General features: G+C 37.3%; 1 protein-coding gene across 1 annotated transcript in view; it reads left to right on the top strand.

Annotated features, from left to right (window-relative positions):
* The window catches only part of WASL (WASP like actin nucleation promoting factor), a 50468-nt gene that overhangs the window by 15819 nt on the left and 12547 nt on the right, over positions 1 to 22102 (top strand). Inside the window, exons 2-6 of the mRNA XM_064702739.1 lie at positions 9810 to 9944; positions 11207 to 11293; positions 11809 to 11905; positions 16788 to 16811; positions 21692 to 21860. Coding sequence (XP_064558809.1) covers positions 9810 to 9944; positions 11207 to 11293; positions 11809 to 11905; positions 16788 to 16811; positions 21692 to 21860 — 512 coding nt within the window. The remainder of the gene's footprint in view (positions 1 to 9809; positions 9945 to 11206; positions 11294 to 11808; positions 11906 to 16787; positions 16812 to 21691; positions 21861 to 22102) is intronic.

Below are 22102 nucleotides of genomic sequence, written 5' to 3'. Positions count from 1 at the left end.
GCGAGGGGGGTTGCATCTCTAAGTACCTTTATGTAAGTGGATTGAGTCTGCTTTACAGAACAGGACACAAGTTGTATACACAATTGTAAGACCAACTGCTGGCTATTATTCAAAGAGGTTTTACTTTTAATAGCCTTTTCTCATATTTCCTAATATTTTGAAGGGAGTTCTTTGTTTCATGTTGGCATGTAATTAATGTACTCTTTTATAAGAGTTCTTTTAAAATAAATGAAGCTGCTTTATTTCAGTCTTCCCTAAGTATCAAAAGTCAAAATTCTATGTTATTTTCTGTCTTCAAGTGTAGAGATCATCAATGAAGTTCACCTAAATGTCTGCAAAGCAAATACTGATTTTTTAAAATCTGGGCCTGGGAGTACCAAGTAGATACTGAATAGCATTTTCAGGGCTCATTAATGAGTGTTTCAGAGCTGGGATAATTCATTAAATCCTGAGGTTTGTGCTTCATATCCTTTCCTTACTCAATTTACTGTTGTTCTGCAGATTTTTACTTGTAAACTTCATGATACCTATATCACTGTGTGGGTTGATAAGGAACTGCATGGATCTAACTTTAAAAAATTGGGCCTGAATTCTGATGTTTCTTCTCAAAGCACTCTCATATCTTCAAAGTGGGTCTGAGGATTTGCCTCTAAGAATCTGCATTTAATATGCAACTAGTATGTATTATCTACAAAAATATTACTGTGCAGAGAATGGAATGGTTGAGGGCTGAAGGAGGAAGACCTTAGTGCATGAAGGCAATGAGTTGCTGTGGAAGAGAAGGGAATGTTGAGGGCAAGAGGCTGGGTTTTCTTACAGCTAGATGGGCAGTGGAACCAGACAAAACAGAGGAGAACTCAACATTTTATCCTGTGTGTTGCATGAAACTTTTGATTCTTGACTTGACTCTGCGATTTCTGTGTATGATCATGGAACATAGTTTTGAGAACTGGTTAATCTGTGCATCTGTACAATCTCTTACATGGTTATGTAAGATTCATCCTAGTCTTGGGAGTTTTGATCAATTTAAGGTGGATCAAAATTGAAAGGTAGACTTCAGCATTTCATCTAAAAATTCCCTGAGCTTTTCAAGAACAGTCTTACACACTTTGAATCTGAGTTTCTTGGGAGACTGGAGAGGCAGTGGAACTGCAACACAAACTGTCATCTTTAGTGAGAATTTCTGTTCCATGGCAGTAGACAGTGACAAATTTGTGGAAAGCCTGTATGCAACACATAATCTATATCTACATGAACAACTTCAGCTCCAGAACACGGGTAACTGTTTTGCTGTGGGTGCTGTTGTGTGGCCAGCCAAGGTTTCAGCAGCTCAGTGAGTGATGCTGTGCAGGTAAACAGGAAGTGACAGTGTTCACTTTGCTCATCAGTGGAAACCCCAGGTTGTGTATGTCAGCTGGTAAATGATCTGCTAGACTGAGATAGCTTGGAATGTTATAATCTGCAGCATGCTTGTGGTTATGGTTATGTCATATCTCAGGAAGGCTGAAGTCTTCCATGTGCTGTCCTGAATGGAGGTAGTAGGATTTAAAAATAACTTCATGCTGTGTCTGGTAAAAGAATGTCTTAATCGTGCGCTGTTGATTAGGCTTTATATGCTGTGCTGTTTGCCCACACCTTAATTGTTGGTTTTCTGTGATCCACCATTGAGCAATGTTTTGAAAAGGAGTTGGCCAGTTCTAACTGAACTGGGGGGTTGTGGGAGGTACTGGAAAGGCAAATGAATTTTTATCTGAAGACACTTATTAAAATGTGAGATGTCTGGAACTGGCTGAGCATTAGGAGTGAAGGATCTCTTTACTGGACAACAGCAGACTTAAGTTCACACAAGCATTTTTATGGCTTAGATTGTCAAACAGCAGTCCCTTGTTTCATCCCTTTTTTGTTGTAACATCACTTAATGATCACTGGTGCCTTCTTCACATCAATAAAATATCTTCAGTGAGGATATTGCAGCTCACTTGTCTGGTTAACAGGGCACAGGCAAGACAGGGAATCTGTTTTTAAGTGTTAAATTTTTGGTCTCTTAATTCCTTAAATGTTTCCACATAACACTATGCAATATGTGGAGTTGTCTTCTCATGTTTCAGAAATGAGAGGAAATAGCTGAAGTGGCTTTGTTGTTTCTGAAAAGATTTCTTTCTTCCTTCTGCCTTTAAGTAAGAAAAAGCAGTATTTCTTACACAATAGCTTTATTTCTAATAGCCTAACTTTTGGGAAAAAAATTACTATTTTCTTGGTGTCTCTATGCACAGCATTTTTAAATCAGTGGCTAATCATGGGAAATTAATTAAATGAAATGTGTTAAATGATGAAAATTAAATTAAAAGTTTTAAAATTGAACACTTGGTAATTGTAGCAAATAATTTCACAAGCAGTAGAACTGGTAAGGCCTCAGTGTTTTCAGCTGAGTAATTTCTTGATTTGCTCAAAATAGTTTTACTCGTGTGATTGGATATTTACAAAAGGCTTTCTTTTTTCAGTTCTGTCAAATAATGTGAAGTCTTGCTTTAGTTTAGTGTTCCTGTCTTTGGAGCAATCAGTTGGTCTTTAGAAAATAATATCCTGTAAAGGGCATAAAAATGAGGAGATTGCTTGTAGTTTCTTAACTTACTGAAATCTGCCAGCAAACTTGTGAAGTTCTGTGTGTCTCGTTTCTGTGGGAAACTAGTTTAAAATCATGTCGGTAACATCTGAAACTCGGTTTTTGCAACACACAATTGTCTTTAAGGTGGAGAGTCTTAAGAATTTGCTAAATATATCTTCAGAAGCTGTAATAGCTTTAAAAATTGAAGTAATCACAGTTTGTCCAAATTAAGAATAAAGTAGTAGTCAAATCCCCAGTGTGGGAATGCTGTCACATTTAGATTTAGTTGTGAAGATTCTGTAGGCAACATGGTGTGAAAACAAATTATAAACCAGTTAGAGTTGCAAAATCTGACTGACAGAAATCTAATTTTGTAGTAAAAATATTGTGGAGTCCTTGAAGAATATTTTTAGCACGCGTGTGTGTGCATGCTCTCAGGGTAGTATCATCACACTTCCTGTACAAGATGCAGTAACCATACACTGCCTGATCACTGTTTTTAGAGGGGAAAAGCCTAAAAAGACAGCTGCATCTATTGTACTTATTCTAATGTCTGGAGCCCTAATCCTTGCAGTCCTTCAGTAAAGGTGCCAGCAGTAAGCAAGAGTAGTCTGCCTTCAGCATCACCAGTCCTTTCTCTCTCCAGGTTCTTCCCATCTCAGTCCTTTCCCATCTGTAACTGAAAAGCAATTACAAGTTGACACTTGTGAATACTTCCTGAGCTTTTTAAAAGTTGGTGGTGATGTTAATTTGTGTTCATATTTCTCACTTTTAGGCCTGAATTGCTCCTCTACCATCATACTAGACACCCAGGCTTAAGAAGGTTGGCTTACCTACTCTTCAGGGCTTATAAATATTGCAAGGTTCTGAACCTAATTAAACTCTTCTAAGTTTTGTGAAAGTGCTAGGAAGTCTTTTTGTCTACTCTAGCAAATGCCTCTGCTACTTGAAATGTTGCAATTGTTAAGGAAGCATACTTGCATGTTTTTTATGTGGCTTAATTACTTAGGGGTCATTTCAATAGTGGCAGGCTTAGTCAATCTGTTTAAAATTGCTGTTGGGAAAGATTGCAGTGCATGCCTTCTGTAGGAGTGCATGGTGGAGAGAACGTTCCCCCTAGAAGTGGGTTATCAGCCCTTCCTAGCAGGAAGGGAACATAGCATGCTGTTCCCACATGACAGGAGACTCCTCAATGCCAAGAAAAAAAGCTACATTTTTGTTTCTTGAAACAGAACCACTGTGCAGAAGGAAAATTAAACTGCCAGAAAGAGCAAGTGGAGCTTGTTTGTGTAGGGCACCGAAATCTTCCCTTGAGAAAGGGGTGGAAGTTCTGGTGCCTTGTCCCTACAGCAGGTTTTATGTTTTGTATTGGGTGATGAGATAAAATGCATAGCTGTATTGAGCACTACAGAAATATTTTTGGAAGCTCCATGTGTTTATGACACTGAAGGCAATTGCAAAACAACAGGGAGTTATTTTCACTGTCTAATTACAATTGCATTTGCATTGAATTACATGAATTAATTTTAAGTACCAACATTTAAAAGTGTAATTGCTAAAACCTAAGCTTATTTTAGAAGAACACCTAAGATTTTAAGTGCTGTCTCTGCTTGATTAGTCAGTGCTGTATTCTGGTTGTTTTTTCCTTCAGAATATTTGTCATCTGGAGAAAAAAATGTCAGCCACTGAATTCTATCTAACTGTCTCATTTTCTTTGAATGAAGGTCAATTCTCCATAGAACACGGTTCACTTCTGGTTCTTGTCTTTCTCATTCACAAGTCTTAATGATATTGTTTCTGTGTGTTCTTTCCTGACTCAGCTAATGCCAGGCTATTAGAGATTGCTTTGGTACTGAAGCTTCCTGATGTTCTTGTGGTCAAGATTAAAGTTAGGCCTTACTAAGCATTTCTGCAGTGAAATGGTACTTGATAGCATGCCTGTGTTCCTGAGCCCTGCTCTCTGAGGAAAACTGTTACAGCTGTTGCGGTGTCGGAGAATAGCAAAAGCTCTTCAATCTGGAGCAGTCACTCTAGAAGCAGACTGCAGGCTGTCTTCCTGGGCTTGTGTCAAAGAAGAAATGTGTCACCCAGGAGCCCCCAGCATCACCTGGTCAGGCTGCAACATGTTGGCTTAGCTATAAGATTTCAACCATAGCATGTCTTAAAAATACCTACCATGCGTATCTTTTCACCAGTTCTAGTATTGTTTGGACAATGTTTCCAGATACCTGCTGTATAGAAAAGAGAAGAGAAATATGATTTCTGTCTGACAGGGTTTGCATTGCACACAGCTATTCACCATAGCTTGCTTTTTTCCCACAGAAATGTAGAATTAGCTAATTGAGCTGAAAATCCTCAGACTGACTTGGTGAAGAAGCTACAGCCATTGTATAGGCATAGGTTTTTTCAAGAGGTTACTCTGCTTGAAAACAACTGCTACTACTTGCATTTTTGCATTACAGGACAAAATACTCTCTTCTTTTTTCTTAATTTTTTTTTCCTGGTTTTATTTGTAAAACACTTTCAGGGACTGGGAAGGATAACTTGAGAAAAGCAAGCCTGTCATGTGTGTATACATGGTTCTGCCTCTTTATGGGGAAAAACCCATCACTCTTAAAATTAGGAAAAGGTTGAAAGTTAGTGCTAGTGTGTTTTCAGTAGTACTGTCAACATTTAGCATGTAACAATCCTGAACCATTAGAGAAATGCATGAAACCTAGATGCATTTCTACAAGCACCAAAATGGGAATTATTAAGTGCAGAAGTGATTTTGTAGCCCTTCAACCTAACTGGACAGAACCCTGAGCAAATAGACTCTATAGGCTTTTAATTACCCTTTCTGTGAGCAGGAGCTTGGCCTGCAATACTTGCAGAGGTCACGTCCAACCAAAGTCATTTTAGGAGCCTTTGATCTTTGCACCACAACCTGTTGTCAGCTGTAGGTAAACACTGGGGAAAAACATTCAAATGGGTCTTGCTTTCTGTTCTGCTGTGTACTGAGGTGGCTGAATATCTTGAAGCTTTAATCTTGCTGCCACTCTTTGTTGTGACTTTTGGCCCACTGTGTTTACATGTCTGTCAGCCATAAGCCATGCATTGTAATGATTCTTTTTTGTAATGAGCTGTGCCACCGTCTGGGTTGACTTGCTTCACTGTTTTTTGAGAAACACTTGAGTTACAGCAAGTCATTAACGTGACAGGCCACTGCAGCAAATGTTCACACCAGAGGCTGATCACAGTACACATCTCTCTGCTGCCCAGTGGGGAACTGTCAGTGGCTGTTGTGGTCACATTCAGCAGGCGTGTGGTGACTGGCTGTGGCTGTTCTGCAGGCAGAAGGTGTTTTTGTGAGCCTTTTGTTGATACCACATATCCTGCAGTATGGGTTTGAGGGTAGGACCAGCTCTTCCGGCGAGACAGCCAGTGTACAGCTGACAGCACAGACTTGCTGCTTCACAGCTCATCAGCTTGAAGGGTGTGACAGGTTCCTGGAATCAATGCTATGTCCTCCAGCTGGAGGTTGACTGTGGAAAAAATAGAGGGAGCTGAGCCAGGTTGGTTTTCACCTCCATGGCCCAGCAGTTTTTGGTGGACTACTATTTCTTTCCCCTATGCACCCTTTCTAGACATACAGCTGTACAAAAAGGACAAGGCCTTCACCAACTCTCTTAAAAAAGCAGTAGTGACAACTTCAAAATCCTTCTCCTGAAAATACAGTAGTAACAAAGTAACCTACTACATGCCAGAAATAAATACAATCATTATGTTGAATCAGTGGTCTGACCTACTCTGAATAAATACTTATGTATAAAAGAATGTGTCCTTTTAGATGCAAGGTTCTCTTCAAGAATGCTGTGAGAAACTGAAATGATTAGCTACATTGATGGTCTTCAAAATAGACAGTAAATACTCAGTAAATGCAGTAGAATATTCAAATATATTTGTGTAAATGTGCTCAGATTCTGCAATTATGTGATTACATTTGAACTTTTTAAATTGAATTTATGTGGCTAGCACTCATATTGAATAACAGTAAACGTAGTTTTATTTTCTCAAGTTTTAAATTTCACCGTGAGTCTGTGTAAATTTCCAAATGCAGTGGATCATTACTTTTACCACCTTTGTTCCAGAAGCTGAATAGCAGAAAGCTTGGCACCAGTGCTGTACATAATGAAAATGAACAGGGGATGAAGTAAAAGGAGTTGGATTTGCTTGTCCTCCTCCCCCTGCCCCCCAAAATATACTTTGTATTTTTTTCCTTTATCACCCTTTTAAAAAAAAAAATATCTGAGTGGTGTGACAGCAGAATTTGTAGCTTTATATTCTAATATGCAAAGGCCTCATTGCGATTGTCAACATTAGGAATTTGTACAAAGCTAATGAGCAAGTTAAAATGCAATTGAACTGTAAACTTGGTAGACCTCAAAACAAAACCTACTTTAGATTCAGTGAAATTGTTTTTTATCTTCTAAATCAAGCTCTACTCACAGGGTAACCAAGTATATATTAACTATATTATGATTATGCAGAATGAGGACACACTCTGTGTAATATTATTCTTTGTACTCATGAGGTGGGCGTTGGTTCAAGGTTTTATAAGCAGTTGTCGAGTTACGACAGTTACTGGTTTACCCAGATACTCCAGTTGGTGCTTTTGCTGTTAGATGTGATCATCAGCAATGTATAGGAGCCATGTCTTGACATAGGTCACTGTCTCCTGTGCCCTGAATTTAAGTTGTAGAATTCCTACCAAGACCACCCATTTCTGTGAGAAGTCCTGTTGGGTAGAGGTTCTGTTGGACTTGTCTTGGAGTATTGAGAAGGTTTCTTGCACGGGTGGAGAAATAGTTGCTGTGCTTAAATGTGAACTGTAGAATGGCCCATTTTGCTCCGGTGTGTTATCTTGTGTCTATAAGGTTATTCATTTAAGTAGCCAGTATTGGGGAAATGAGTGGGAGAGGCTGTTAAAGAAGCAAAGATTTTGAGCAAAATCTGTCTGGCTGTGTCCAAAATTAGATCATTGTCTGTTTGCAACTTAGAGGGGAAAATGACACCTCTTAGATGACATTAAGTTGCAGATATAATTGTTTTGTTGTGGTAGTATGTGTAATGCTTAAGTCCCTTTTTACTTGTCAGATAAGTGCAGTTATGGTTAAATGACTCGTATTACTCTGCAGATTATAGGGAGAGAAGTTTTACACTTAGTTGTAGAGCATTTGAGGAAGCGACTACAAAGCACTCTTTTCATCAGACAAACCTGCTTTAACTTCTTCTGTGGGTTACCAGCAAGATTAGTAGTCAGTCTGATAACTTCTGGTGAGGTGGCTGCAAAAAGAATCAGAAATATATCTTGGTTTGTGAAAGTTAGCATCACAGTGCTTGGGCAGGGGTTATATAGCTTCCCAAAGGTGTAGCCGTCAGTCTGACTATATTATGTTGACTCTGTTTTAACAAAACTGAAGGGGTTTTGATTTAAAAAAATCCAATGAAACTTTCTTTTGGAGTTTTAAGCCATTAGAACAGTATGACCATGGTGACAATGACATTTAGTAGATAATCTTATAATGTTAGAAAGCATGCCTGCATTCTAGATGTCTACTGTTTCAGCAAGTAGTCAGTGTTGATGAAGGCAGAGTAATCCTTGTGGAGCAGGTGGGGAAAACCTTATACAGAGTCCATTACTTAGATTAGGTATAAGTCATCCAGAAAGGTCTTGGAACTATAACAAATCTAAAATAACGTCTGCTTAATATTTCATAGTAATGAAGGAAATGCAGCTTTTTGACTGATAGTGAAATAAGCAGAGAACAAAGCAGAAAACTACTATTGTGACCCTATGTTCAAAGGGCTAACAAACTGGGTTCATACAGCACAAGTCTCATCTCTATGCAAAGAAGAACATAGTAGGACTAGTTAATATCCATGTAAAAGTGACAAGGGTAATGTGTAATATGATTTTTTTTTCTTGGTACAAGAGTGACATAAAACTAGTGTTGCTTGCTAAAGAGAGTGTAGAGGCCAAAGAAGTGTGGCAAATATCTATAAAAGGATGTGCAGCATAAAGGAACAACTGTGAAGCCATCAACACCATCTCTTCGTGTAAGAGCAAGGAGGGACGATCAACTGAAACTAGCAGGTGGCAAAAGTCTAGATAAAAGGAGCTAATTGTTCACACAACACATAAAAAAACTGTGAAACACAGTCCTATACAGTGTTGTTATGCTCAGAATTTTACATGGGTCTGAAGAGCAAATAGACAAATTCGCAAGGGAACAATGCAGTATGTGCTGCTGGCCTGTGGAACTTTGAGCTGCAGCCTGGCAGTTCCTGGGGATATGCTTCCATAGTTGTAATGGAATATTCTGGTATTCTTACCTTCCTCTGGCAGCTGGTGCTGCTGGAGCATGGATCCTAGGCTAGATGGGCTCTGCTTTGGCCTATTACAGATCATTTAAACTTTGTCCCTATGACTTGCCTGTTAAATATTCTTTGAGGGCTTCCATTTTCCTTTCCTTATGGGAACTCTTAAGGTAAAGCACATATATACTAGAAAATATGCTCAGGAATGTTCTAGTGACCAAAGCAATCTGGTTTGGAATAATCTTCGTCTCTTATTAAAATCTCTCGGTTTGAAAACCAGGCAATTTCTGGTTGCCAGCTGGGAATGAGCCTAGCTCATGTGAATTCTCAAACTGTGCCCAGGAATTTTTGGAGTTCACCAGTTGGCATAGGTTAAAATTGTGCCAGAGACCACTTAAACAATTAAACAATGTCTTCCAGTTGCATTCCAGTACCCAGGAGTGTGTCCAGGAACTGTGCAATTTACAGTTTCATCTTGAGTATTGTGTTTGTATTCAGTTTGAAGTATTAAACAGACATTTCCTTGCACAGTAGGGCTACTTTGTGTGACCACCATAGTTATTGATCTGCTTCTTAGAGGCAAAATTTATTTGCTATTTTTCATGAAAAAGAATGGTAAGTTCATTTGGGTTCTTAAGGTGTCTAAATGTTGCATAGAAGTGAAAATCTAAAGCACAGGAGTGATTTGGGGTCATTTGAATCTTATGGGATTAACTACCTGGGAAATCAGCAAAGTTGCTGCCTAGAACAAGAAACAAATCTAAGAGATGCTTTGGGAAAGGTTCAGTTATAGAATTTATGATTTTTTTTTTCCTTAAAAGTAATAGCTACCTTTTGTTTTTAGACGATGTCTTCAGCAGTCGTTCAGATATACGCAGCAGATCGCAATGCCATGTGGTCAAAGAAGTGCTGTGGTGTAGCTTGCCTTGTAAAGGACAATCCACAGAGGTCGTATTTTATCAGAATATTTGACATTAAGGTAAGCACCCTTTTTCTTTTTCAGACCCTTTAAGTTTGGTTGTATTCATTCTCCATTTTGAATTCCATGAGTTAAGTTGTAGCTATGCATTCATAGAAATTTTCAAGTGGTTGTGCTTTAAGCTGTGCAATTGCAGTTGTTATCCATAGGTAATTACAACTTTTTCAGGTACTCTAAATTTAAGCAATTTCATTTGTCATCTTTAACGGATGAAATAAATATCAACTATTCTTACAGCTCTCAGAAGCTGCCCTCTACAGATCTGATTAGTGGAAATGAGTATAGTGTCACTGATATGGACAGCTATCAAAATTCTAGTGGGTGTCACTACTTTGGATGGTTTAAAGAAATAGATGCTGTCTGATGTATGGGTGGAAACAATCTTTTTGGTCAGTGTGGTGCGTGTGAAAACTGCAAGATAAACAAGTTGTGTGTTCTGACTTTCTGGGAGGTGGGGTGGGTGGTTTTTTCTTTCATTCCCCCTCCACAAAAAGTAGAATCATACTGAAGAGCTTTGTCCTATTATAATATTCTGATCAAGAGAGTGGGAACTGAGAGACAAAGTGTTCAAGATGTGTTTTTGTAACAAAAATGATACTGAGAAACCTAAGTCCTACTGACTCTGCTGAGACTTTGGAAAGCTTCCCATTATCTCTGCAGCCAGGAAGCAGCTCCTTATCTGTCAGGGTTCAGTGCTTGAAGTCTCTCAGATTTGCTCAGTATTGCCAGTTGGCACTTGCATTTGACTTTGATTTGGTCACTTGATTGTTAAGACTTTGTCAGAAACCTCTTCCTTGGGTGCTGAACTATAATGTCATTTAAAGACATGAGACTTTTTAAAAAGGTGAGATTTTTGTTCTCTTTAGTTAACTGTTTTCAAGTCAAGCCTGAGATAAGAACAGGAGACTGGAAGTCTCCTTTATTGCAGTTGCTGTTTTGTCACTGTATTCTTGTAACTGGTCACTGTTACTGCTCTGAGTATCACTGTGGCAGGATTATAGAACTTGAAAGAAGTTTTTTGGAAGCACACAGAAATTTGCACAGAACACAGTGACCCAATGTACTAGGCCTTCACAGCTCTTCCACAAGCTCTGGTGTACTTTGGTTTTGATTGAGCTTATCCATTGGGTTAGTATAATAGCAAGGCAGATGTTTAATGCTGTGCTGTGTCCAACTCTTAATAGGTTCTGTTGTAAAGGAATTAAACTCTGCAATTTCATCTGAAGTTTTATAGTCTTTTTTATTTGTTTTCTTCTTTTCAGGATGGGAAATTATTGTGGGAGCAGGAGCTGTACAATAACTTTGTATATAATAGTCCTAGAGGATATTTTCATACCTTTGCTGGAGATGTGAGTCTCAATGTCTTTGAATATGTATTTTAAAATGCCTTTAGTTTGAACAGTATTTTCTTTTAGTGTAACTGAGATTATTAATTAATTCTATGAATTCTTTGTAAAAGCTTATTTATTAAAGTAATTTTTGTGATATCTCAACTAGAAAATTTAGTATATAGTACAGAAGCATAAAATGTGGTTCTTTATTTTCAAATTTCTTTAATGAAATTGCATTTTGACTTGCAGATTATATTTATGACATATCATATATTCTTAAAGCACAAATTTTCCTTTTCCTTCCTCTCTTTGATTTGAAGCTACAAGATGTTGCTTATATCTTTTGGCTGTGATCTTTAGAAACTTGATTAGTAGACATAGGTTCCTAAGATACCATGTTTCACTAAGACTTGGTTCCTAATTTGCAGTGATTTTTTTCTTGTTATACCTTTAGAAAGGTGTAAGACAATATTTAAGAAAGCCTTTAAAACATTTTCTTGGTCTTGGGGGGGGGAAATATTAATGTTTTTCAGACATGTCAAGTTGGTCTTAATTTTGCTAATGAAGAAGAAGCTAAACTATTCCGCAAAACAGTAACAGATTTACTTGGACGACGGCAGAGAAAATCTGGTAAATATTCAAATTAATCTTAAATTCAGGCTTGTTTATGTTACTTGGGGGGAGGCAGGAAGCTACTGCTATGTCTGAAAGCCACTGGAGACACCACTGCCATATTTATATTTTGAAGTAATTATGCTATTAAACCATTCTTATTTCTCTAGTGCGCAAAAGTTAATACCTTTCTGAAACAACTCACCTTGATGTTCTGTTCTGTAAGTGTGAGCTGAGACCCCAAGGTGGTGATGTGAAAATACAAATTGAGGGAAAGAAAAATTGTAAGCTGACATTGGGAAAACTAGAAATCTTTCTCTAAGTTGTTTTCATATTTGAATAAACTCTCTTTTAGCCCTGGGCTGTTTATAACTGATTTGTTAAATTCAGCCCAAGTGGGTTGTAACAAAAATTTTACCATCTGGTATGTTCAGTAGTTCATGAATTTTTGGCATTGATCCAGCAGTTAATAGAGAAATATCTTTTATTCAGAAGTAGTGATCTTGGCTCAGGCCAAGAACAGAAGACATAATGTGCCTACAGTGTCCTTAGGAGCACAGGACAGCCAGTGAAGCACAGCATGCTTTTTGCCAGCTGCAAGGTGCCTTGGGAGTGTGGTTAGTGCTTTAAAGGCAGCTCAGGCTTCCTACAGGTCTTGTCTTGGTCATTTTCCAGGGAGCCCATAAACAACTTTCCTGTCTTGACAGCCATATGTCTGTGAAGGATAAAGTGACACAAACTACAGGTTTGGAACAAGTAGATGTGCTCAGGGTTGCTGTAAGATGTAGGGTGGATGTGCAAGCTACAGGATGTGTTTTTGTAATCCATTCTGGAGTCACGCTAGCAGTGTAGGCTTCTGTAGAAGGAGGAAGCCTTCGCCCTGGAGAGCTGCCCTTGCAAGTGCTCTTGCAAATGTGCATTATCTGTATGTGTTCACTTGGATTTCACCAAGGCATGGTGACTCAGGAATAGACCACTTGTTCCAGGAGCTTAAATGACTTCTTGAAGATTCCCTCAGCTCAGAATAGGTTCGTAAGGTTTCATGAGAAGAAGGGGGATCATTAAGAAGTGGCAATTATAAAGTTTCTCATACTCACATTGCAAAAGTAATTTTGCATTTTCTGTTCCTGAAGTTTTACTCTATTACATCTGAAATGCAATGCTACAATGCACAGACATGATGTGGGAAGAAGTATATTGGCTGTAGCAAACTTTGTTTGAAAATAGTGGTTCAGTCAAACCTTCTGTTCACAGAGTTTTTCTTCCACATAGTGATTTTTTTTCCAAAGGACCAGATTAAGTTTTTCTTGTTCACTCTCTGAACTAATACCTTTGTTTGTATGCTAAAGCTCATGTTCTTTTGTATATTGTTTTAACAAACAACTCCACCTCCTCAAACACTTGCAACTTCAAGACAGCTTTTATTTAAAAAAGAAAATGAAATTAAAACCAAAAAATAACCTTCAAAACAAAACACTTCAGGTTTTTCCTTGTTAAGAGCTGCAAACCAAGAATTTAAAATAGTTAAGAGATTCCTTAGTCAAGCCACCAGATGGAGTTCTGTATTTGGCCTTGTGGCTGTTTAATTGTGCTTCGAAAATAACAGGCTCTGCATGCTCAAATCAAAGATGATTTGCTGTTGGTGTTTATCTGTTTATTTATTTATAAATGCTTATATGAAACACATATTAATTTACATATAGATGTATACATAGATATACACAAATGATACCAGAATTGTATATCATCTATAATATTAATACATCTTAATTTCTTAGTCACAGATGTAATAGTCTGATAATTTTGATGCTTTTCTGTTTTAACGGGATTTTTACTTTCATGCCTTCCAAACTATGTTTCATTTCATAGCAGTGTCACTTGAGGTGCTTTAAACTCACCCAAGTACTCCATGGGATCATTTAGCTGCCTGTTATGCCATTCAGGGCTTGCTCGTCTTCTCCAGGAGCCTTATGGAAAACTTATGTTGTTGAAAGGTAGCAGTAGCAGCAGTTCTGGCTCACAGTGCTGTGGCTTGGTGCTGAGGTTAGTGCACAAAATACTGTCTGACAGCTAAGAGAAGACACAACAGGGTTCTGCTCTTCCTCACTCAGCATGAAATGCACTCCAGTATACAGACAACCCCTGAGTAAGTGCATCTGGAGTTCCAGAGAGGTGAAAGTTTGGCTCCAAACAGAGAATGTACAAAAGCTTAAAATGTACAAAATATCAAGTAGAGTGAAGGACAAAAAATGTCAAGAATGAGGGACAAAGGAAGAGAGAATTTTTGATCTGTTGTCTCAATCTTTATAATAGTGCAGGGTTTTATCTAACTAAACTCTGGTTTGGGTTGGCCTTTTAATTTTGTGGGCTTTGGGGTTTTTTTTTGGGTTTGTTTTTTTTAGTCAAATTCTTAACCTTAGATTAGAAAGAAATTGCTATAATTCATTAATTTGTCTGTAGATTTACTTAATAATCTCTCTATTTGCTTCTTAAACCAATCCCAAATAGTTCCCCCAGTAAACAGCTGAACACAGTGTGTCTCTTCTCACTGCTTGTCACTATAGTGCACTGTCACTTCAGGTGTTGCACATGGATACCATTAGTTTTTATTTTTATTATCTTGCCTCAGAAATGTTCATGTGAGTACCAACACAAGTGCCTTCTCCACGTGCTGAGCACTCATCCCTAAAAGAGAAACAGACACTTGTTCTTAACTGCAAGTAGTTCTTTTTGAAATAGGAGACTTCTTGACTAATTTTATATACTGCTTGTAGCTCATGGGTGGGAGCTCTGTTAACCTTCCATGAAAGTGCTTTTTCCTTCACAAGCTTTTAGCTCCTGAGTACCTTCATAATGGACTTCATAAGTTTCAAGGTAGATACTTCATATGGAGAGGATTTTTTTTATTTGCTTTGGTTTTTTTCTTTCATCTTTGGTCACAGATCTTGGTTTTGCTGCCTGGGTGACAAGGGCATCTCTAACCTGCTCAGCTTTCATTGGATTCAAGTCTTGGCAGAGATTATTCTCATTTCCAGGAATGCTCATTGAAGGGAGCTGTGGTTTTTGGACATAGGCAGCTCCTGATATTCATCTGTTTTAGATCAGTAGGCATGTTCATCTTCAAAAACCGGAAAATCTGCCACTCTCATCAGGTCATCTGTGCTTTAGGAACAAAAGTTCATACTTTCTTGTCAGCAGTGGTAACCACAGAAAAACAGAGCTAGTCTCTTTGGGCCACAAATTAATCTAGCCAGTAAAAATTACAGGAAGTGTATATAATTTTTTGGGTTGTTTCCCACTATTTTTTCTCTTGAACTATTTATTGTAATGAAAATTGTAAAGGATTCCCATGATTTGACTCAAGGCCACCTAACACTTCCTATGAATGCTTCCTGCTTTTGCCATCTTCCCATCCCAGGACAGATTTGCAACCGGTCCTGCACTCTCCTTTGCTGTCTCTAAGTTGCTGACTAGAACTCTAATTATGGTCCAAAGGTTGAGTTGGAGGTGGATTTTTATTTTTTTAAAAATTTCTTTCTACGGGACAGTACAAGGTGTGTTTTTTTTAACTGAATCTTGTAGGAAGAAAGAGCATGGTACTTAGTCAAAGAGCCTTTTTTCTTTTTCTCACCTCAGACCTGATACCTTATGCTGAGGCATCCTTGCAGAGGTACTCCACCTCTGTGCCTGAAACTAACCTTCTGTGACCTAAAATTCAACTGTCTTTGGAAGACTTGTTCATCAAAAGTTAACTCTCAATGATTTTGATCACTTTCCCATGAAGGTTTGATCTTGACAGATTCCTTTATTCTGACCTGAACATCAGCAGACTGTCAGGAGGCTGACTCGCCTTGCATACTTAGGATTGTATATTTTTGGGGTTATAAGTATTCCTAGGACAAGGTCAGCACCATCTGTGGAGGCACCTTCTCCCTTCTTATGTTTGTGAGTCTGGAAAAATATAGCAAGTTAAGTTTTTCTTGGACTTGTTGGAAAGTGAAATGCCTGTTACAAATTCTTGCTATACAACTCTTGGGAGCCCCTGTTAGACTACAGATAATCCAAATCCTTACAAGAGTTGTGGCTTTTGTTGTAGTGAGATGATAAACTGCTTGCCTTTGTGGGTGCTGCTAAATCCAAATTTCTTAAGAGTGTGTGTATAGATGTACTGTGTGTAAATATATACTGGGGGTGGATAGTAATTAATAGTAAGTGAGGGAAATCTCCTTTGAAGGAGAATTTAATATAGGCTGAGAATATTGAGGTGTAAAAACTTTACATTTTAAATCATTAAGCCAGATTCTTCATAGTCTGTGAAACACTGGTGCTGTGAATAGAATATCATATTAGTATCAAGGAGATTCTAGTTCTTTCCATATTGTCCAGTTATCTGTTGGATAACAGAGGTGAAGTGTCTTACCCCCATGTGTCCTATTTTTTAGGCATAAAGCAAAAATTATTTGAATTTTAGGTTCTGTAAGGGAACAATACTCTATAAAAGTGCTAATTACCTTTCAGATAAAAATGAAAGAACAGTTTCATTCAGTGGATATCAGAAAACATAATGCTTCAAAAATCTCACTTTGATAGGTTGTATTTAAAACAGATTATTTTGAATATTTCACTCTGCTTCACAGTTGAAATGTCTGAAACCTAGTCAGTAGCTATTGCCTTATATGCTCCTGCTCAGTTTGAACACTTTAAATCAGTGCTTGTTATCTAAGATTGGGGGTTTTTGTTCTGTAATACTTTTTTTCAACTGCACAAGTAGACTTTAAGGATTTTAATAGATTCCTAAATTTGAGGTCAAGGTCATTGAAAGCTTCATTAGACTCTAAACTTTAGAATTAATTTTTCCTGTGATACCTATGTTTAAATGGCTCTTTTTCTTTTTCAACAGAAAAAAGACGAGACCCACCAAATGGTAAGCGTTTTGCATGAATCACTGCATTTTATTTTTTCCTTCTGCTGTCATTTACTGTTTATGTATAGCTTTGTTTCAGATTTGTTCAGGATGGTCATGTAGTGACAAAAGCAGTAAACTGGAGGTTACAGTATTCTTTTTGTTTCTGTTCTTTGGTATGTGTTGTGGCTTAGCTGGCATTTGTAAAGAATATTTCTGGAGAAGCATGTTTTGTTGCCAGTAGGAGAGAGGGCCTTTCATCTTAAACTGAGAAAACCTTGTAGCATGCACTTGCTGCTTGATCTTCAGAATATACATGTATAGGATCACAGTACAAAGTTAGTCCATTTGTCTCAATGGCAGGTATAATAATGATGGGTTTAATAGAATATAATATTTCAATTTCAGTATATTTGGCTAACCATGTAACATAGTCTTTTGGCTTTATGTCATGTGTTCATCAATATTAAACTCCTTTTGAATGAAGAATCATTTGAATCTCCTTGCCTCTCAGGAACATGTCTCACTAGCAGGAAGATACAGGTTCTTCAGGAGATCCTCTTATTAACTTGATGGAAGGAATCAAACTATGTATCAGTTTGATACAGAACTTTTTTATCATCCATTCTAAAATCATGAAAAAGGTGCATCAATGAATATCAAGTTTGGTGGTTTTGATTTCTGAATTCACACTGAAGTTAAAAAGGGATTTCTCCTGTCATATTTCTGTTGGTGAGCCAGATCATACAGGTCATAGCATGTATCTGTGAGTTTGCTGCTTGACCAAGGGTAGAGTCAACTGATCTTCTGAAATTTGCTTATGTTTTGAGGTGGTAGCCTTAAAATTTGTTCTGACCGAGTCATTCAAGCATTTCTCTGTAGGTCACCAAAACAAGTAATTCATAACTAAGCCTGAATTATGGGAACTAATGATTCCTTCTACATACCCAGATAAAACTTCCCTCATATGGAATACTTCTCAAAAAATTGTTTTTCCTTTTTTTCACAAACTTTGTTTTGAGGAAATTCAGGCAATCATCAGTTTAGGTCAGGCATTTTTAGTATAGATTAAACTTTGACTGGGATGTTAAGTTTTGAAGCACTCACAGTAATACCATGTGTGATGGTCTTGCCAGCTTTTCTGAGCTTTCAAAAGCTTTTGAGTGCTCTGGTTACCTAAACAGCACATCCCTGATAGCAGTGTCTGCAGAGCAGATGGGAATTATAGCAGCAGTGATCATGTAGTAACACCTCCCACAAAAAAAAAAAAAAAATAGCCTTTGCTTTGTCTCTGTTATAACACAAACAATTTATTGGTCTAAAAATTTTTTGCAGGCTTAGTTTTCTTAAATCTTATTCTATTCAAGGAATAGAATAAGATTTAAGAAAACTAAGCCTGCAAAAATTTTTGTGCTTAAAATACTCTCCATAACTCATGCTGTAAGACCTTGGGAACAATATTTTTCTGAGAAAAATTCTCTCATACTAAACTTGCAGTCATTATCTCTATGCTGAATTTCTCCTGAGTGTTCTGTGGAAGACATAGGGTTTATACTCAGTGTTTTCAGATTTATAATCACTTCATGTTATATACAGGTTTCAGCATCTGTTTTTTAATAAACTGTTTCCTTGGGACGTCCACATACTCTTTCAAAACCTGTCTAAACGTTTTCTTTTTTCTGATTTTATGAAATTCTGTAATGCCTGGCTTCTCTGCTGGTGAGAAGTTGTATGGCCATGTCCTCAACAGTCACAGATAAGACATGGTCAGGGCATGGATTATAGCCTCAGGTTGTTACAGCCTACACAGACTTTGCATTTCAGTATTTGGAATTAAGACTACAGCAGATACATACTATCTGCATGTAACTGGATGAAAAAAACTACATCTATTGTAATAACAGCTGCTTTTTATTTTACTGTCTATATGCATTTGCTTCTCAGAAATTCTGTTGGGAAGAAAAGATGAAACACCTGCTTTTTTGTGCTGGTGTTTTTTGTGCTAATGCATCTCTAAAACTGAAAAATGAGAACAGTCACATTTCTGTACTCACATGACCCATGGTTGAAATACTGTGAGGAATTTTGTTTTACTGGGGCTTGTTAGTCTGGATTTTCTGCATACATTGAAGCTGCATGGAAAAAGCACTTGGTCTTTTGTATAATGTTTTCAATGATAGGGATTTAAGGGTTTTGGATTTGTTTTTTTTTTTTTGTAGAATTGCAGGATTAAACTCAAATTGGCATTAACAGTTATGTAAAATGTATTAGTCTGTAATTTCCTGGGATTTGTGTTCCACTCATTTGTAATTGCTAGGTCTCTTTATGCAAATAAAGAAGAGTTATTGTGATTGAACTGACCTCGTAGTGAAGTACTGGATGAAATGAGGATTTGTCAGAGTATTAGGTTTTGAGAGAATCTTGAGGAACCATGTGGCAGAATTTTGTTTCAGCTGTTAACTAGAACAGTTTGAACAGTTTGCATTTCTGTAGAGCTGTGTGCAGTCTGAGACAGATACCTAGAGAGACTCTAAATAAAATACAGACTAGAATTAACATTTCAAAATGTTCTGTACAACGTTTTCTGGAGCCCCTTCTGAAGATGTCACAGATTTTGATAACAGTGGATGCTTAAGGCCACTGTACTGTCAGGTACTTCCTAATGATGAGCTCTATATGCCTCTCTCATCTTCGTTTATTGAGCTGTGTGCACCTGCTGGGGAAGGTGCATGTGTAATGATGGGAAAAATTTTACTGGATATAAATATGGCAGTTCTAGAAGAGTACAATTCTTTCCAAGGTTCTTTTATCCCTCGTGGACATCAAAGGTCTAAACCAGACGGTAAGAAAAATTTTCATCTTTAATTTTACTGTGACCTCTTGTATGAACATTATTGTCAAGGAATCAGGTTATCTGTCCTTGATTTTAGCTCAGCTGAATTAAACTTCTGTTTGCAAACTGCTGCTGCTTTACAGGCAACTGACCACGTTTGGTTAGTTCAGAATTTTTTGTACAGAAAGATGCACCTCAAAGACTGTTATAAATTGGGAGAAGAATATCACCTACTTACTAGCATTATAGAGATACCTGTTTCTTTTTTGAATGTCAATACAGCTATTGAAACTGTAAATACCAATGTAATAGGTAAAAATGGACAGAATATAACAAAAAAGGCAATAGATTAATAAAGTGGATATTAACTCCTAGTGTTTGGTACCAAGGAAATTAAGACTGTGATTTGCAATTAATTGTGAAGATTTTACTGAATTTATTGTTACGTTTAGAGTTGATAATATTTGATGATAAGTCAATTCAGGGCTACTTTTAAGTGAAACTCTTAACAATGCAAATTGTTTTGTGTAGTCTTACATGATCAGTTTGTTTGGGTATTCTCAAAGGACAGTTGTCTAGATCAAAACATTTCTAGATAAAAGCATTTCTGCTTAGCAGAAAACATTCTACAATTTTTTTCATGCACTTTCAGTACAGTTTTTAATCTTGTCCTTTAAGACTCCTATAGGAGTGTTGGAGTTGTCATATGTTTTAGATGAGTTTTGTCTAGCCCAGTGTCATGTTTCTGGTTTTGTTTTTTGTCCTGGCCAGTACTAGGTGCCTCCCCCTGAGGTGTTTAAATGCAAGTGTCAGCTACGTTACCTGTTGTGTTGTCTACTTGTCCTTTCTGATTTTTATATTGCACTGTGAACATAAGCTTTGTTGGTTCTTTCTGAATGCAGTTATGAAAAAATAGTGTCAAAACAAGATTCTATCAAAGTCTAATTATACTTTTTTATCATCTGCCCAGTAAGACTGTGTCTTTAGTTCATTTGTTAGCTATGGGTCCTAACTCACAGGGAAGTAGAGAATGTTTTCAAACTATTTCTGGTCAAACTGGTTTTAAATGGCCTGCTTAATCTCATTCTTCCAGAACTGAAATTACTTACCCTTTTTGTAGGTTTCTATAAAAATACACCAGTGTATATATGTATGTATATGATAAATGCATAAGTTGCCTCTTAGCATTTAAGTACTGCTATCATATGCCTATGTCTGGAATTATCTTCTGTCAAAGCTAAAAAACCTGAGTGGAACATGTACTAGATATGTTAGTTTGCTAGCATTATGCAAGTAACATAATATTAGGATGCTTAAATTAGCAGAAGTATAATTCAGATGCATTTTAAATAACTAGAATAATAATTCAGAATTATTTAGAATTAAAAGCAAAGTTTGAGAATGTATGTGAAGCACAAAGATTACAAACTGTATTTCTAGTGCTCTTTTTACTGTCTCTGCAAGCTGTTTCTTATCTGGGACTTCACTGTTTTGAAAACCTGTCAAAATGTGAGACATAAGAAATCCTGAATAGTTCTACAGATACTGTCCTGTATTTAAAGACAGTAGTGTGTCCAGAGCAACCTTTTGAAGCCATTGTGATGTTCAGGTTGTGTGTGTGTGATGGCAGAAAGCATTCCCACTTGGGGTTTATCAAGGGAAGGTTTATCTCCTGAGGGATCAGTTTAGTATGCTGCCCAGGTAATGGCCTGCTGGTTCTTTGGGTCTAACTGTTCATGAGTTACATCTTTGATCTCATCTAGGATTGTACCTATGTTGTATCTTTAATGTGTCTCATCATTCCAGGTGTTCTGTGCATGTTGCAAAAAACAAGTTGTAGTTCAGAAAATATTCCTGTTGCTCTGCTCTAGCAACATTTGTTTTTTTAAAATCAAATATCTTAGTTTATGCATCTGACATCCAGAACCCATCTGGATGCATGTGGCATGTGGAGCTACAGCTAAAGTACAAGTATTCTACAGGTCAGAAAAAAAACTCCCAAAGTTTGTGGATTGAACGTGGCATTGGTGAAACACAGTAGTAAAAATCCTGTACTTTACTTTCACAGGCCCCAGTCTACCAATGGCAACTGTTGATATCAAAAACCCAGAAATTACAACTAACAGATTTTATACTCCACAAGTCAACAATATTTCATATACCAAAGAAAAGAAGAAAGGAAAAACTAAAAAGAGAAGATTGACAAAGGCAGATATTGGAACTCCATCTAATTTCCAGTAAGTATGTTCTTGAGATTGAGTTTGGTTTTGGATGGGAGGGAGTTTTGTTGATTGGAGTGGTGGGAGGGGATGTTGGCATTTTGCTTTTCTGATTTGCCTTTTTTGTGTCAGTTACATTTGAAAATGGCCAACTCTTGAACCTGTGTAACCTGAACTAAGTAAATGCTAGCTGGAATGCTGTGGGGTTTAAAAGGAGGTTAGCTTATACACAGATGAGGATTTTCCTGCAGCTGTGAAAG

The sequence above is a fragment of the Zonotrichia leucophrys genome, chromosome 1A (assembly GCF_028769735.1).
Source record: "Zonotrichia leucophrys gambelii isolate GWCS_2022_RI chromosome 1A, RI_Zleu_2.0, whole genome shotgun sequence".
Taxonomy (NCBI): domain Eukaryota; kingdom Metazoa; phylum Chordata; class Aves; order Passeriformes; family Passerellidae; genus Zonotrichia; species Zonotrichia leucophrys.
Note: the sequence above shows the minus strand (reverse complement) of the source record. Positions and strands in the feature narration are given on the sequence as shown.